Here is an 18,321-nt window from a genome sequence, read left to right as displayed (position 1 = left end):
TCAGGATGAATTTTTTTTCACAATCCCCAAATTTTTCATGGGCCAGCATGACCAGCCCTATTCCCAATGCACCCCACTCATCCAGCTCTGCTCAGTAACATCAAGTGGGTCTTTGATCCCAAAACAATCACAGACCAGCTCCTCTGCTCAGTTCCTGACTCCAGCTCTGACTTCTGGTTCGAGCTCTGACCCTTGGCTCCGTCACCTGGTTCCTGACTACGGCTCTGACCTCAGAACTATGCCTGGCCTCCAACTCCAGCTCTGACCACTAGGCTTGACCACCATTGCTCGGACAACTAGGCCTGACCGCCCACTCCCCGGTCCTGACAACTGGGTCTTTTAGCATAGGCAATAGAGAAGCAACCTCCGTGGATCAGGGACCTGTAATACACACTCACTAGTGGGTTCCACTTGTCTTGTAAAGAGAACAGAGATGTCGTTACCGGAGGTAAGAAGTTCATTGGGTGAACAATGACCCCCTCTGGGCAGGGGAAAGAGAGGAAAAACATAACAGAGCTTTGCTCCGCAGCCACTGAGAAGGAATGAAGCATTGACTGATAGGGACCAAACGCTGATGTCAGGGGACACTGGCAAACCATTTACCCCACTGTTGCCTACGCTCACCCCATCACCCAACTCCTCTATTATCATGAACAGAATTTGCAACCGCTGCTAGATTTGGGGCGGGGGGGGTCCTCAGATTTCTGCCCCTGTCCCAGTCTCCCCCAGAGACCTACTGGCTTAGCTGATCAATGAAGGCCCATCTGTTAAGGCACTAAAGTAACAGAGGCTCATCTGAGAGGACGTCGGACACCAATTTTCCATCCCCGGTTTTATTTTTCTCAGTCAAGCTTTCCAGGGGGGAGGAATTGGGGGGGGCAGCGCCAACGCTTACGAGCTGCCAAATTTGCCAGCAAATCTTGTGCTCAGCCCACCTGGAAGAGAAGAGGGAGATGGACGCATTAGCTCACGGGCTTCCAACCCTGCATCCCAGAAGCAACCGATCAGGGCAGCGCAATGGAGGGGAAGAATCAAGCATGCTCAAGGACAGCACCAGTAGGAGACAGACCCACCATCCCAGATCACAGGCCGGGACAGTGACCATGCAAGGTCAGCGGGATGGGCCATAATGTGGTCTATATGCATGACCCACCACGTACTGGTTACATCAGCAGCCACTACCAGGTGACAGTCTGCTCTCTGCTACAGGCTCCACTCTGCTTCTGTAACCCACACACCTTCTAGGTGTGGTGTTCTGGCCTATCTAGTGGCACTGAGACCACTTAGAGAGAGAGCTAAAATGTGTCTGCTCTACAGCCTTAGCTAATAGGAAGTTGGCTTTTAGCTCATGCTGTAGAAGCTCACACGCTAAGCTCCAGAGGCCCCAGGTTCGATCCCGCCCACCGACAATTGTTAGCGTTACACTTAGACTTGCGCGGGATGAAACACACTCATTCTTTTTTGTGGGAAATCTTTTCTTTTTATGATTTTTTTTCAGACCTTCCCATGGAACATTTTGAGGCTTTTCCACAGAATCATAGAAGATCACGGTTGGAAGGGACTGCAGGAGGTCACCTAGTCCAACCCCCTGCTCAAAGCAGGACTAATCCCCAACTAAATCAATTTAAAAATCAATTTTCAATTTAAAAGAAAAAACAAAAAACCAACTCAAACCACAGAAATGTTTGATTTTTTTTCCAAAGCCACAAACGTTCAGTTTTCTAAACAAACCAAACGAAATGTACGGAAAACTGAACCCAAAAAAAAATGATTTTTTTTTTTTTTTTTTTACAAAACTCCAAAACCTTGACCCAAAATTTTCAGTTTCTTTAAACCAGAAAATTTCAGCCAGAATGGAAATTTTCCATGGAAAATGTACACATTGGTCCAAAACAGTGTTTTGCCCGGAAAAAAAAGGAGGGCATGAAATTTCAGCCACCGGGAAGCTTCCCAGCTCTGTGAATATGTGGACGACACCTCAGACCCATTCTAGTGAAGCAGAGAACAAGGAGCAGCCACCAGCCAGGCTGGGCCCTTGTCTACATCCTGCCATCTCAGCCAATGCGATGGCATGGGTGAAACTGAAGGCAGTAGATGGCCCTTTATTGTCATTAACCGGATTGCCCCGGGAATGAGAGTTTAAGCGAACACGCGGCCAGAAAAGGTCAGAATCTAGCCGACGGTCCCGGCACTGGACAATGGCGCTGGAATGCTTTTAATAGTGAGGGTGCTGAAAGCCAGCCCCCTTGCCCCCGGGCATGGGGCCAGCAGCCAGGACCCTGGGTGCGGGGCCAGCATGGAGCCCCCAGCGCAGGGACGGCAACCGGGACCTTGGCCACGGGGCAGCAGCTGGGACTCTGGATGCTGGGCGGCAGCTGGGACCCTGGACGCAGGGTGGCAGCCAGGATCACAGGCACGGAGCAGCAGCCGGGATGCTGGGCGCAGGGCGGCAGCCAGGACCCTGGACATGGGGTAGCAGCTGGGACCCTGGATGCGGGGCAGCAGCTGGGACCCCGAGTGCAGTGGCAGCAGCCGGGACCACAGGCACAAAACCTGCGCAAAACCTGGGGGTGCTGCAGCCCCCCTGCTCCCATAGTTCCCACGCCTATGGCACTGGATGTGATTGTCGACAGTGGGGTATGTTCTGCAGCTTACAGGATCAGGACCTTAGTGACTCACAAGGGGCAAATTTCTCCTCTCTGACCCACGTGACAGAAGCCGTCTCTCATATTCAGCTCTCCCTACACGTGCCAAACTCCCACTGGCTAGTAAAGTCCAGCACTGCTATGGGAGTGGGATTTTGTCCTGGTTCTATGGTCTGCCCTGCTGCCCACCTCCTCCCCAGTGCCCCCGATGAAATATATTTACTTGAATAGCCGGTTGTCTTAGTCTGAATGCTCCGGTTTTGCATACTGGATTCCAGCCTGCCAAGCAGAAGAGAGCGACAAAACTTAGTGCAGATGGGATGCAGAGAAGGACACAGTGAGTGCTGTGCGTGCAAGCCACCGTCAACACAGACTCAGAACAATTCGTCTGTGTGTCACGAGCCCCATACTGCTCGCAACTAACAGAGATTCTCCTTTGGCTCAGTCAATAAGGGCCTGTATTGTGAAGCAGAAGGATCGGGGCTCTACCCAAGAAGATCTGAGCGGAAAATTAGCATGCTGCATAGCAACCACAGTGAAGCTGGAGGTAGAAATATTTCTTATGGGATCGTTATCCTTATGGTACTAATGAGAGGTTAAATGACCTCCCCTAAGCCCACAGTAAGCCAGCAGCAAATCTGGGACTAGAACACAGGAGATCCCAGATGCTTTACTCCATTTCCTCCACTGCATGAGGCTGGCTTGTCTAGGATATAGACTGCTAGGAACCGAGTTAAAGCCCAGCCATTCGACACCTCGTTGACTCCATGACTCACCCCCCCGAAAGGCATTTCACCCCTGCCTCAGCACAGCCGCAGACAGAGGCTGCCTGCCTGACATACCAGCGTAAGGCAAAGCGTGGAGAAGTGGTGAATCAAGCTCAGAGGCTGTGCTCAGCTGGGAAGCGGCTGGCCCACTTCTGCATGAACAATGATTTCCATAGAAAGCTGTCTGGTTGTAATCACACACATCGGAACACCCTTGTGCACCCGCAGTTAAAGGACCAGCAACCCGGGTTAAGAGATAATTAAGGGTCAAGTACAGTTTACTGGGGGAAGTCACCCTGAAACAGAAGCAGAATATCTACAGGCCGACCAAGTGGCTCCTCCAAAGATACTCCACACACACAGCGTCCAGTTTGTCCCGCACAGCTACATTAATTTCCAGTCTGCTTGTTCTTAATCTGTACTGCTCAGTCGCAAACCCATCTCCTCCGATGATGTGGCAACCTTGGTCACAATGAACCTAGCACTGGACTGGCCTGTTGGGGCCAGTACATCAGCACTGGGCTCATCTGGTTTCTCTGACTGGCCCTCCCACCAGCAGGAGGCATCCAATCACATCATGTGCCACCCGACCCCCTTCCAAACCCACCTGAGCTTCTTTCCCAGAGAGAGGTCAGCAATCAAAGGGTTAATCCATCTAGCTCAGAGACAGACAGGTGCACCATGTCGGAGCCAACTTTCTAGCACTGGGGGCTCGCCTATGGTACTCAGCTCTCTAATTGGTTCTCCCATTGCTGGGTGTGGTGGAGAGCCATCCAATCATGACTCACGCCATCCCCATCCCAAAGCCCACCTGCTCTCCTCTCCTTCCAGCAGCTTCCTGAAGGTGGCAATCTCAATATCCAGCGTCCGTTTGAGGCTCATCAGCGCCTGATACTCCTGCAGCTGGAGCACCATGTCCTGCTTGGCTTTCTGCAGGGCATGTTCCATCTTCTGCAGCTTCTCTGTAGCATCTGCCACAGCGATCTTGCCTTGCTCCTCAGCCTGGACAATGTCCACCTCCAGCTTGGAGTTCTGCAAAACAGACGTTTGACAGATTTCCACTGAGACCCAGTCTTTCTTTGGAGCCATCTATGGAGGAAAGGGTTCAGCTGACAGCAGAAATCAGATAGGACATTCTAAGGCCAACTCTCCAAACACATGGGCAACTCCAAAGAGAGCTAGTTACTGGGTAAGTGGAAATTTCCCAGCAAGAAAAGAAGTAAGCAAGGGAAGAGAGGTAGGGCCCTTATAATTAATGACAACACACATTTTGGAAGGGGTATTAAGGCTTACGTATCAGGACTTAATCCAGTCTCTAGTCTTAGAGATCAGGAGGAGATGAGAGGCAGGTGACACTTTTTCATCCAAAACTTATTTTTCACTGCAAAATGCAAATTCACATCGGCTGAAATATTTTGGAATCCATTCACTGAATTGCTTCCGACGAAAACCAATAAACCAACAACAGAAAAAGCCCAAATGTTTGGTTTTGACTTTTACAATGCGGGAGAGCCAGGAATTTACATCAGATCTCCTGAATCCCGGTCCAGCACCGTAACCAAGTTTGTAAGGTGCTGAGATACATCGGCAATGAGAGTGGGGAAAGTTGCTACGTAGAGAAAGAGACCGGAGAGAGAGAGCGAGGCTGGCTAGAGTGTGGAACTACAGGTCAGAGAGAGACAGAAAGAGACAGATATTCAAAAGCCAGAGGGGACCATTTTGATCAGCTAGTCCAGTGGTCCCCAACCTTTCTTGTGGGATTAGCATATTGCCCCACCGCCGAAATGCCTCTGAGAAACGGCAACGCTTCTCGACGGCACTTTGGCTGGCGATTCTCCAGCGGCCGCGCTCAGTGGCATCATTTCGGCAGCAGGGTGTCTTACGGACACACAAAAATGCCCCGGCGGGCGCCATGGTGGCCACAGGCACTGCGTTGGGGGCCACTGAGCTAGTCTGATGCCCTCTTGTATAACATGCCCAGTAGAACTCCCCCGGAATAATTCCTGTTTGAACGAGAGCAGATGTTTTAGAAAAACATCCGATCCTGATTTTAAAGTGTCCAGTGATGGAGAATCCACCACAAATGGTTCCAATAGTTAAGTGCTCTCACTGTTAAAAATCTGCCCCTTATTTTCCAGTCTGAATTTGTCTAGCTTCAACTTTCAGCCTTTGGATATGGTTAGCTTTTACCAGCTAGATTGAGGAGCCCGTTATCAAATCTTTGTTCCCCATGTAGATACTTATCGACTGTAATCAAGTCACCCCTGAAGAGATAGTTAGGACAGTGACTGAATTCCTAACCAATGCATACACTGGTCATGGCTTTAGCAAGGGTTCAGGACACAATTAACATCCTACCCGCACTACAGAATAGAATCACATTGTGACTGGTCCCCGAGCCCAACTGTCATTAGAGAGAAAGTTGGACACATGGCAAGAAGCTTAAAGGGAAGTCCCTTCCCCTGGTCACATGGCCTCAAGGAAGGGGTGGCACAAGCACCCTAAAGTGGGGGGAGCAACAGATGCCCAAACCGTGGCCCTCCCCCCAAAACACTGCACCGCTCCGAGTCCCTGCCCTTCCACCACCTCTTCCCCCAAGAACCCAACACCCTCTTGCTCCTCTCTGCCCCCTCTCCCCCATTGTTCGCCCTTATGGCCGGTAAAAAGTGGGAGGGCCATGGCCCCCTGGCCTCCACCCCGTTCGGACGCTCCTGCCTCAAGGTCTCTCCGAAAGAATGGATGGAGAAAATGATAAGGAGGTGCTGATTTTCAAGTGCTGGGTTTTCAAAAGAGCCCAGGAATCCAGCATGGACAAGAAGTAATTGGCTTGATCAGCAGCAAGGGAGAGTTAGGTTAGAGATGAGGGAAAGCTTTCTACGTGTAAGGATAGTTAAGCATTAGAACAGGTTGCCAAGGGAGGTAACAGGTTTAGACAAACACCTATTGGGGTGCTCTAGGTATACTTGGTCTTGTCTCAGCATGGGGCTGGACGAGATGACCCCAAAAGGTCCTTTCCAGGCCTACTTTTCTATGATTCTATGCACCCAGTGCACTGAGCTTTTGGAAAATCTGGCCCTGTGGGCACCGAATTACTTCAGCAGAGCTCCCCCCCAGGGCTGGATGTGGCCCCCTCCATCCACATGTGAATCCCCAGCTGTTTCCTCGCTGACCTGTTCTTTCAGAGCCACAATCTCCGCCCGGATCAATGGGATCATCCGATTGAGCTCGTTGAGCTCGGCCTTGGCGGCACGGAGCTCTTCCCCGTGCCTGTCTGCTTTCTCCTGGATCTGCTCGTACTGCATAGGGGAGAAAGGGAAAGAGAGAAGGAGACGCTGAGTCCAGATCAGGATCTAGAGAAACACAAGTCTGGGAGCCGGTGAGATATACCGCCTCAGTGAAGAGCCTCATGCTAGCCATGTCGTGTCACCTCACTGCCAGCAAGGGTGCAGAGGTGGGCACGTACAAATTAGGATTCCCCTCAGAATTGTCATCTATGCAGCCACTGTCCTGGGTGGGGAGAAAACAGCTCCATCTTCCAGCACTGCTTCTTGGTCGGCCAAGGAAGGTGGGGGAACAGTTTCTCCCATCCCCCTGGATCAGGGGGCCCAATGGAGTGAGACCAAGTTCCCACCCTTTGTGGTAGGCCCCTAAATCCACTGCGCGCTCAGAGGGTTCAGACGGATGTCTGAGGGGAACCCCACACACAAGACCTTCAGCTGGGGTGGCAGGAAAGGCTCTTTGGTTGGGGTAGCGTAGGGGGTTATGTGGCAGGAAGGCCCCTCCACCACGGTGATGGCCTTGCACACAAAGCCCAGGATGGACCCCTACCTGCTTGATGGCTGTAGGTCAGGGATGAGGAAGGCCACAGCCCATCTGACTAGGAGTGGCGGAAAGAAGTGGGCCTTAGGTGGTGGACCCCTGCTGTCAACACCACCCCAAGCAAAGGATGAAGCCACCTGGCAAAGGAACCAGGAAGCTGTCTAGGGCCCTGGCTCACCCTGTTCCATATTGTCACTTCTCTCTCACATGGACCAGGCCTCACACACTGCCCTGCCCTTCTAAACAGCAGCCACTCAGGGCAGAGACGGGCCTCGCTCACCGTGATCCGATACTTGCTCTCAGCTTCCTCTCGGCTGTTCTCAGCCATCTCCTCGTACTGCACTCTGGCCTCCGCAATGATGCTGTCCACGTCTAGCTTGGGACTGCTGTCCACGGCTGTGACCATGGGGGTGTTGGACACCTCTACCTGGGTGTGCTGTTCACGCAGCTCCTACATGAGAAAGAAAACCCTCATTCGTTACAGTGAAGGACAGTGAACTGAACTGCATCCCATAAGCCCTGCAGCCGGCTCCCATAGAAGCTCCCTCCCCAGGCTGATATAAATGCTTCAGCCTCTTCTGGATTCTGCATACAGCACTGGTCACCCCACCTCCAAAAAGGATATTGCAGAAGTAGAGGGGTTCAAGGAAGGGTGACAAGTATGATTAAGGGGCTGGAGAAACTCTCTTATGAAGAGAGATTGACAAAATTGGGATGGTTTCTCTTCAAGAGGAGACAACTAAAAGGGGACACAATAACAGTATATAAAATGACGAACGTCTAGAGAAGGGAGATCGGTGTCTCCTTACACAAGAACGAGTGTACGTTCCATGAAGTTAAAGGGTGGCAAATTCAAAATAGAGACAAGAAAATACTTTTTCCATACAGCACGTCATTCGCCTGTAGAACTCACTGCCACAGGAAGTCAGTGAGGCCAAGAAAGTCTCAAGATTTCAAAAGGGATGGGATGAGAAGAATACCCAAAGTTATAACAGTTAACGCTGACAAATTTAGGGAGGGGTTTAACACCTCCTGGTTCAGGTGGGAAGCCTATCTCTGTCTGTCAGAGGTCAGGATGGGCCCTAACAGGAAGGTAGATCATTCCACCTCTGCTAATTCTGTTTTTCTTACACTGAAGCAGCTGGTGCTGACTACTCTTAGAAACAGGATAGTGGAATATGGAAGTCCCTATATGCTTAGTGTCTTAGGGTATGTCTACACTGCAAAAAAAAAAAGACCTGTGGCAGCAAGTGTCAGAGCCTGGGGCTATAGACTGTAGCTACAGCGCTATAAAATAGCCATATTGACATTCCCACTCCGGCTAGAGCTCAGGGTCTGAGACACAAACCCCTCGCCGGCTTTCAGAACCTGCACTCCAGCCTTGATGGGAATGCCGAAAAGGCTATTTTTAGCGCCATAGGTGAACTCTGTGAGCCCGAGTCTGCAGATCCGGACTTGGACACTTGCTGTGGCAGGGTTTTTTTTGCAGTGTAAATGACCCCTTAAGAGGCTGAGTGGAGGAGCTCCTGAGTTCTGATCCCATCTCCGCCACTTACATGCCAAGTGGCCTTGGGTGAGTCATTCTGTCTCAGTTCTCCTGTCTGTAGAATGGGAGTCATGACACTTACAACAGAGGAGTTTTGTAAGAATCAACTGGTGACTATTTATCCCAGTTGTGGGCCCCAAACAAACCCCAAACAGCTCCTGACCATTGTGGGGCTTGAAATCTGGCCTGGAATTTTGCAGCTAGTTGGAAAGTGAACTGTGGAGGCAGGTCTGCCCCTTTAAAAAAAAGACGATTTCTCTGGCTCTCTAGACTGGCAGGATCTTTCATTGCAGAAACTCTGTTACTCAATGGAATTCACCAGGAAATTTAGAACTGTAGTCGTAATCTAAGGCTACGTCTACACTTACAGTCACTGCACACACCCCTAGCATGGGTATAAACAGCAGTGTAGATGGTGAGGCACTGCTTAGGCAGGTAAAGACACCCCAGAATCATAGGTGCCGACTTTCCCTCTTTCCCGTGGGTGCTCGACTCCCGCCTCTGCCCCAGCCCCGCCCCCACTCCACCCCTTCCATGAGGCCCCACCCCTGCCCCGCCTCTTCCCACCCCTTCCCCAGCCCCATTCCAACCCCTTCCCCCAAAGTCCCCATCCCAAATCCCCCCCCTTGCAAATATTCCAACTCCTTCCCCAAATCCCTGCCCTGACCCCGCCTCTCCCCCCCCCATCCTGAGCGCATCATATTCCCGCTCCTCCACCCCCTCCCGGAGTGTGCTAACACGGCCAAACATCTGTTTGGCAGCGGCCAGGAAAAGCTTGGAGGTAGGCAGAGGAGCGGGGTCGCGGTGCGCTCGGGGGGAGGAAGAGGAGGAGGAGGGGCGGGGTGGGGTGGGGGGTGAGGGGAGCTTGACTGCGAGGGGGGGCAGAGCACCCACTAATTTTTCTCCATGGGTGCTCCAACCCCGGAGCACCCACGGAGTCAGCACCTATGCCCAGAACCTTGGGGCATGTACCCTGCCCATCTCTCTACGCGTCCAACCAGTGCCTTCCCCGTCTACACTGCTAGAATGAGCCGTGTAGTGTCCCACTGCCTCCACCTGCTAGAGCCTTTCACTGCCGCATCTAGCCACGCACCCCAGTGTGGACGCAGCCCGCACCTCATGTGCTGCCACAAAGTGTAGACAAGGGAGAGAAAAGCCACTTACCCTGGCATAAAGCTCTATCAGGAAGTTGATTTCGTCGGTCAGATTTTGCAACTTGACCTCCATTTCCTCCTTTTTGATGTAAGCCTCGTCCACCTCCTGAGAAAAGAGTCCAGGCACCTGTGAGTCAGACTCCAACCCTGTTTACTAAGATTGGAAGTTCTTTGGAGGTAGGAGGCCATCTTTTTGTTCCATGTTTGTACAGCGCCTAGCACAATAGCATCCTCATCCATGACTGGGCCTCCCAGGCACCCCCACAATACCCATAATAAATAAATAATCATGCCCAATGCCTAGTGCTAAACCCAGTTGGAAGAAGCGTGGACTCACCTTCTTAAGCAGGACAAATTCGTTTTCCCTCCTAGTCCGGTTGTTGGTTTCTTCTTCGTACCTATGAGCAGGTGGGAGGGAATCAGTTCATTGCAGGGTGCGTCTGAGTGGCTGGGAGTTAATTCTCTTACGGAAGCTACAAAGATGTGGGGACCATCAAAGGATGTTCTGAAGAGCACCCAAAACCCCAGCTGAAGTCAGTGGGAGCTATGGGTGTTCCCCTCCCGACACGGGAAGGGAACACCCACAGCTCCCACTGACTTCAGCTGGGGTTTTGGGTGCGGGAGGGGAACACCCACAGCTCCCACTGACTTCAGCTGGGGTTTTGGGTGCTGTTGCGTCAGGCCCTTGCTGTTGCAACTGTGGCTGGGCACTTTGGGACTTTGCAAAAGAGAGAGGTGGTGTGGCCTAGTGGTTCTATTCTTGTCTTCGCCACTGCCCTGCTGTGTGATCATGGATGAGTCATTTCCCCTCCCGCCTTTTCTCTGTTTACACCATGAGCCTTTCAGGGCAGGGACTGCATCTCACGATGCGACTGCACTGCCCTCAGCATAATAGGGCCATGATCAGAGTTGGAGCCTGTAAGCGCAATGGGGATATAAATCTGGACTGGCTTTGAGATATTGGGCCTGATTTAAACCCACCAAGGGCGCGATGGAGTTAGTCTGGATATGCAGTGGTGTAGCATAGGTGCCGACCCCATGGGTGCTCCGGGGCTGGAGCACCCATAGGGGGAAAAATGGTGGGTACTGAGCACCCAACGGCAGCCCCCACCCAATCAGCTCCTCCTTCTCCCCCCAGTGCCTCCCACCCACCGGAAGCCCCATTGATCAGCGCCTCCCACCCTTCCCAGTGTCTCCCCTTCCTCCAAGCACCATGATCAGCTGTCCCATGCAGTTCCGAGCATACACAAGGCACTGGGGCGGAGAGGGAAAAGTGAGGGTGGGGCGTGCTTGGAGGAGGGGGAAGAAGGGGGCGGGAAGAGGCGGGGTGGGGTGGGATGGAGTGGAGTGGGGGCGAGGTGGAGCAGGAAGAGGCAGGGCAGGGGTGGGGCCGTGGGGGAAGGATTAGACTGGGGGCAGGGCCTGGGGCAGAGCAGGGGTTCAGCACCCCCAGCTCATTAGAAAGTCGGCACCTTTGTCTGAGAGAGACGATAGAGGTGAGAATTAGAGCTGTGCAAATTATACATTTTTCAGTTCACTAACAGTGCCGAAAAATCGGGGGTGGGGGGGAATCATTTCAGGTACACAGAAAAGGGAAATTTTCAGAATTTCTGGAGAATCTAATAGTACAAATTAAAATAAGATCATTTTGGGTCCAATGAAACATTCCATTGGACCCAAAACGAAACCTTTCGCTTCGACTGGGCTTTTATTTACGTGTTGGCATTGTGTTTCAAGGAAACTTCAGTGAAGCCAACACAGATTCACAGCACAGTTAGTTGTTGCCAAAGCTGCCTTTTCCCCAAATCACATTTCAAACAAAAATATTCTCCCAGGTCTATTGGCACAGACTTGAGGTGACTAGGAGCAAAAGATCCCCTACCCCACTGAGCCTGGAGACACCAACCACACTGCAATGTTGCCCATTGATATAATGGACCAAGTTCTTCTGAAAAGTCATGTTTTGACCACCCCCTCCTGAGACCCCCCCGCCCCAATTGCCCCCCCAGGATCCCACCCCCTATCCAACCCCCCCTGCTTCCTGTCCCCTGATTGCCCCAACCCCTATCCACACCCCCGCCCCCTGACAGGCCCCCCCGCAACTCCCATGCCTATCCAACGCTGCCTGTTCCCTGTTCCCTGACCGCCCCCCCCCCCCCCCCGAACCTCCACCCCATCCAACTGCTCCCTGCTCCCTGTCCCCTGACTGCCCCCCGGGAACCCTGCCCCTTATCCAACCCCCCCACTCCCCTCCCCCTTACCATGCCACTCAGAGCAGCAGGACTGGCAGCCACGGCGCCCGGCTGGAGCCAGCTACGCCACCGCACTGCCCAGCAGGAGCTTGCAGCCCCACCGTCCAGAGCACTGGCGGCGCAGTGAGCTGAGGCGGCGGGGAAAGGGGGACAGCAGGGGAGGGGCTGGGGGCGAGCCTCCCCGGCCAGGAGCTTAAGGGCCAGGCAGGATGGTCCCACAGGCCAGATGTGGCCCACGGGCCATACTTTGCCCACCTCTGCTTTAGGACCACCTTCTTCCATAGCCAATGGATATAGGCCTGGATGTGCAAAGCACCCTAGCCTGGAATCTTTACCCAATCCTTTCGGCCTGGTGAGAAAGTCCCCATTGGCTGCGTCATAGTTTGGACTCACTTTCGCTTGAACTCTTCCAGAAGGTCCTGCATGTTGCCCTGCTCGGATTCCAGCCTAACCCTCTGGTGCCCCAGGTCCTCCAGCTGCTTCTGCAAGTTGTTGATAAATGCCTTGAACATGTTTTCCATGTTAATGGGCCCAGTTTTCTGGCCCTGCAGCATGCTCCACTTGATCTTCAACACCTGGTTCTGCTGCTCCAGTGTGCGAACCTGGGGAGATAAGGAGTTTGCGTCCTCAGACTGGTGTGACTATGCACATGGGAGACCTTAGGCCAGACTTTTCAGCTGCACTAAAGCCCCTTTGCTTCACTTCAGCAGTGGGAAAAAGCATCATTAAAATGAGTGTAAATATAACTGGCGATTTACAAGAGCCAGTGTGCTCCAGTAGATTGAGCAACTGGTTTAGGACTGTGGACAGCTGGCACCTGGGTAAGCTTGGGCAAGTCACTTCCCCTCTCTGTGTCTCCTCCCAACCTGTGTCTGTCTCATTATTTAGATTGTAAGCTCAGTGGGGTGGGCATTATCTCTTGCTGTGTGTCTGAACTAGAACTGGGCAAATTACGATTTTTTTTTTTTTTGGTTCATTACCAATTTCAAAGGGTCGAAAAAAATTAATTTGGGGTCAGATGGAAATTTTTGGCTAATCGAAAAGTCGGGAAAAAAAGTTCATTCTGGATTGAACAAGAAGTCTAATTTCTACAAAATTAAAATGTTTTTGACCATTTGTAAACATTAAAAAAAATTTAAATAAAACTAAAGGACGTTTTGCAACTAAATGTCATTTCAAACAGAAACTTCAAATCGCTTGGTACCAATTTTTGTAATTGTTTTGTTCTGTTTTTAAACAAACCATTCAGTGAAATCAACATGAATTAACAAAATGTTCTGGCATCACTGAACTTGCCTCTTTTTGCTAAAAAATTTCTCTCCGCTCTAGTGTGTACAGCACCTGACACGCTAGGGCCCTGATCTTGAAGGTTTTATTGTAATGTAAATAAGAGCGTTCAACCAACTCCAGCCACAGGTACATTTTCCTTGTGCCACAAGCTTTCCGGTTTTATCCAAGCTATGCCAACTATTCTTCACTTTCACCGTTTCACTTTCCCAGTTTCGGACGCATGCCCCAACAGAATTGTTTGTGCTCTCTGAGCAGCTGCGTCCATGGTCAAGGGAATCTGCACGCAGGCTGAGAAAAGTGCTTTCCACCACTAAACCATAGGCGCTGACTTCGTGGGTGCTCCGTGGCTGGAGCACCCACCGGGAAAAATTAGTGGCTGCTCAGCACCCATTGGCAGCCCCGTGGGTCAGCGCCTCCCCCCTGCCCCGTAGCACCTCCGGTCTGTCCTCCCCACCAATTTGCTCCCCCCCCTCCCTCCCAGCACCTCCCGCGATCAGCTGTTCCGTGGCGTGCAGGAGGTGCTGGGGGGAGGGGGGAGAGGAGTGAGGGTGGGGTGCACTTGAGGGAGGGGGCGGAACGGGGTGGGAAGAGGCGGAGCGGGGCTGGGGCCTTGGAGAAGGGGTGGAGTGGGGGCAGGGCCTGGGGTGGAGCATCCCCCCGGCACATTTGAAAATCGGCGTCTCTGCATTAAACTGTGCTGAAACAGACACTGCCTTTCAAAACAAATTAAGAGCAAAAATAGCCCTCTTGACAGTCTCATTAACCGATCATAGGAGACTTTTGATCAGAACATTGGTCTGACTTCTGGCCTTAAAGTCTATGACTCTGACACTAGAGAACTGGGCCCATCTCCTTATTCGTTAGCCACAAAGGATAATTTATCTCCTCTATGCTAACCCATAACTCCCTGGGAGGAGAACCTGTTCCTATGTATACCCTATGTACTAATCTTTCTCCGCTTCAGGAAGTATTATTGTGGATTGGTCCGACTTTGAGCAGGGGGTTGGACTAGAAGACCTCCTGAGGTCCCTTCCAATCCTGATATTCTATGATTCTATGAACAGGACAAATCTCACTCACTTCCACAGATGGCTACAGGACACATCCACTTGGACAAAACACTTGGTCCTCATGGAAAACTGAGCATTTTTCCAGGATAAGACTATCCCCACAGTTAGGAACATAAGAATTCCCAGACTGGATCAGACCTACAGCCATGCAGTCCAGTATCCCATCTCTAATAGTGGCCAGTACCAGATACTTCAGAGGAAGGTGCAAGAAACTCCACAATGAGCAGATGTGGAATAATCTGCCCCTAAGGGATCTTCTAAGACAAGGGTGGCCAACCTGTGGCTCCGGAGCCACATGCAGCTTTTCAGAAGTTAATAGTGGTAGAACGACAAATGGGAATGAGGATATGGAGGTAGATATTACCACATCCAAGGTAGAAGCCAAACTCGAACAGCTTAATGGGACTAAATCGGGCCGCCCGGATAATCTTCATCCAAGAATATTAAAGGAACATGAAATTGCAAGCCCATTAGCAAGAATTTTTAATGAATCTGTAAACTCAGAGGTTGTACTGTATGCCTGGAGAATTGCTAACATCGTTCCTATTTTTAAGAAAGGTAAAAAAAGCAATCCGGTAACACAGGCCCGTTAGTTTGACATCTTTAGTATGCAAGGTCTTGGAAAAAATTTTGAAGGAGAAAGTAGTTAAGGACATTGAAGTCAATGGTAATTGGGACAAAATACAACATGGCATTACAAAAGGTAGATCATGTCAGACCAACTTGATCTCCTTCTTTGAGAAGGTAACAGATTTTTTAGACAAAGGGAATGCAGTAGATCTAATTTACCTCGATTTCAGTAAGGCATTTGATAAGGTTCTACATGGAGAATTATTAGCTAAATTGGAAAAGATGGGGGTCAACATGAAAATTGAAAGGGGGATAAGGAACTGGTTAAAGGGGAGACTACAGCGGGTCACACTGAAAGGTGAACTGTCAGACTGGAAGGAGGTTACTAGTGGAGTTCCTCAGGGATCGGTTTTGGGACCAATCTTATTTAATCTTTTTATTACTGACCTTGGCACAAAAAGCAGGAATGTGCTAATAAAGTTTGCGGATGACACAGAGCTGGGAGGTATTGCCAATACAGAGAAGAACCGGGATATCCTACAGGAGGGTCTGGATGACCTTGTAAACTGGAGTAATAGTAATAGGATGAAATTTAATAGTGAAAAGTGCAAGGTCATGCATTTTGGGATTAATAACAAGAATTTCTGTTATAAACTGGGAACGCATTACTTGGAAGTAACAGAGGAGGAGAAGGACCTCAGAGTACTGGTCGATCACAGGATGACTATGAGCCGCCAATGTGATATGGCCGTGAAAAAAGCTAATGCGGTCTTGGGATGCATCAGGCGAAGTATTTCCAGTAGAGATAAGGAGGTTTTAGTACCATTATTCAAGGCACTGGTGAGACCTCATCTGGAATATTGTGTGCAGTTCTGGTCTCCCATGTTTAAGAAGGATGAATTCAAACTGGAACAGGTACAGAGAAGGGCTACTAGGATGATCTGAGGAATGGAAAACCTGTCTTATGAAAGGAGACTCAATGAGCTTGGCTTGTTTAGCCTAACCAAAAGAAGGTTGTGGGGAGATATGATTGCTCTCTATAAATATATCAGAGGGATAAATACCATGGAGGGAGAAGAATTATTTAAGCTCAGTACCAATGTGGACACAAGAACAAATGGATAGAAACTGGCCATCAGGAAGTTTAGACTTGAAATTAGACAAAGGTTTCTAACCATCAGAGGAGTGAAGTTCTGGAACAGCCTTCCAAGGGAAGCAGTGGGTGCGAACGACATATCTGGCTTCAAGACAAAGCTTGATAAGTTTGTGGAGGAGATAATATGATGAGATAGCCTAATTTTGGCAATTAATTGATCTTCAACTACTAGCAGTAGATATGCCCAATGGCCTGTGATGGTATGTTAGAAGGGGTGGGATTTGAGTTACTACAGAAAATTCTTTCCTGGGTGTCTGGCTGGTGAGTCTTGCCCACATGCTCAGGGTTTAGCTGATCGCCATATTTGGGGTCGGGAAGGAATTTTCCCCCAGGGCAGATTGGCAGAGGCCCTGGGGAGTTTTCACCTTCCTCTGCAGCATGGAGCACGGGTCACTTTCTGGAGGATTCTCTGCACCTTGAAGTCTTTAAACCACGATTTGAGGACTTCAACAGCTCAGACATAAGTTAGGGGTTCGTTACAGGAATTGGTGGGTGAGATTCCGTGGCCTGCGTTGTGCAGGAGGTCAGACTAGGTGATCATAATGGTCCCTTCTGACCTTAAAGTCTATGATTCCATGTGGCTCCTTGTCTAGGCACTGACTCCGGGGCTGGAGCTATAGGCGCCAACTTTCCAATGTGCCAGGGGGTGCTCACTGCTCAACCCCTGGCTCTGCCACAGGCCCTGCCCCCACTCCACCCCTTCCCACGCCCTCCCCTGAGCCTGCCATGCCCTCACTCCTCCCCCTCTGAGCCTCCTGCACGCCACGAAGCTGATCAGGAGGTGCAGGAGAGAGGGGAGGCACTGATCGGTGGGGCTGCCGGTGGGTGGGAGGCTCTGGGGTGGGAGAGCTGATGGGGGGCTGCTGACATATTACCGTGGCTCTTTGCCAATGTACATTGGTAAATTCTGGCTCCTTCTCAGAGTCAAGTTGCCCACCCCATTCTAAGCCCTTAAGAGAGAAAAAATTTAGAAAACCAAAGGCCAATACAGCCACTGGGCTGTGGGAGCAATAAGAAAGAAGCATTAAAGAGGGTTGGCCTTTACTGTAGGTTGCTCATTGATTACTCCAAGCATGAACCAAAATACATATTGACGAGTGCGGGGAAGCCTCTTTTGTTTCCCAAGTTAAGTCCTATAAAGTCTTGATCCTGCCCAATCTGTTTAGAAGACCTAAGCCTGAATAGTGATTTTGGATGCCCAACTTAAGACCCCTTAAAGGGGGTTGATTTTATCCAAAATCACCGAGTGCCCACCTCTGGAACTCAAGTCTTTTTGAGGCATTTCAAGCTGAGCACCCCAAAACTGACTGGTCTCGTCGCTTTTGAAAATATAGACAGCAATTGTGATACTGCGTGGGTCTGCTTGAAAGCGTCCCATTTAGTGTAACCTTTGGAGCATCAGATAAGGCCTAGCTAGCTTCTGGTGTTGGTTGTGAGAGCCGTTCAGGCTGATTATCCTTTGTACCATATCGATTTCTTAAAGGTTGCACAATGACTAAACCCTCTTTATTGCCTTTACTTATTACACTGACAACAGCTACCATGACATTAGCAACTTGCCACCACTGCCTTTTGGGCTGTTTCATCACAGTTTTCGCTGGTCTCTCCAATTCTTATAAGAGTTAAAACGTAATAGGAAAGGAGGACAACAGAGTTCTTCACAACACAGATCCATCTGCCAAGGAGAGAATGCTCAGTATTAGAAGACCCAAGGCTTACCTTGTCAATAAAGTGGGCAAATTTATTGTTCAGAGTCTTGATCTGCTCCTTCTCCTGAGCTTTCACGAGCTGGATCTCTGGGTCGAGCCCAGTCTTGATTGGACTCATCAGGCTCCGGTTGAAGTTCACTGCTACAAGACTACCCTTGATGCTGGCCCCACCACTCATCCCCAGCCCCAGGGGGCTCCTGGCTCCTCTGAATTTGCTGCCACCTGGGCTGGAGATGGCATAAGTCAGGGGGCTCATTCTGGAGTAGCCAGTGGAGGCATAGGACTGGCTGCTGAAGTTGCGGGGGGAACTCCTGTACTTCTTACTGATGGAGATGACAGACAT

At 50.6% G+C, this 18,321-nt stretch overlaps 1 protein-coding gene across 1 annotated transcript; it reads right to left on the bottom strand.

The window, feature by feature from the left end:
- Window positions 1–891: 891 nt before the first annotated feature.
- LOC144277863 (keratin, type II cytoskeletal 8-like) lies at window positions 892–18,321 on the bottom strand. The gene is made up of 10 exons (XM_077838897.1): window positions 17,989–18,321; window positions 12,577–12,785; window positions 10,269–10,329; window positions 9,942–10,037; window positions 7,512–7,682; window positions 6,583–6,708; window positions 4,224–4,444; window positions 2,835–2,924; window positions 2,331–2,461; window positions 892–935 (listed from the first exon to the last, which is right to left on the bottom strand). The coding sequence occupies exons 1-10, from the start codon at window positions 18,319–18,321 to the stop codon at window positions 892–894; spliced, it is 1,482 nt and encodes a 493-aa protein (XP_077695023.1).

The sequence above is a fragment of the Eretmochelys imbricata genome, chromosome 20, assembly GCF_965152235.1.
Source record: "Eretmochelys imbricata isolate rEreImb1 chromosome 20, rEreImb1.hap1, whole genome shotgun sequence".
NCBI classification, from domain to species: Eukaryota; Metazoa; Chordata; order Testudines; family Cheloniidae; genus Eretmochelys; species Eretmochelys imbricata.
The sequence above is the reverse complement of the archived record's forward strand: the minus strand, read 5'-3'. Positions and strand labels throughout refer to the sequence as shown.

Coding starts and splice junctions, on each gene's coding strand:
- LOC144277863 (XM_077838897.1), bottom strand. CDS start 18,321: ATGTCTGTCATCTCCATCAGTAAGAAGTACAGGAGTTCCCCCCGCAAC. Junction 12,786..17,988: donor TTGCCCACTTTATTGACAAG/GTAAGCCTTGGG, acceptor TTATCTCCCCAG/GTTCGCACACTGGAGCAGCA. Junction 4,445..6,582: donor TTGTGGCTCTGAAAGAACAG/GTCAGCGAGGAA, acceptor TCTGTTTTGCAG/AACTCCAAGCTGGAGGTGGA.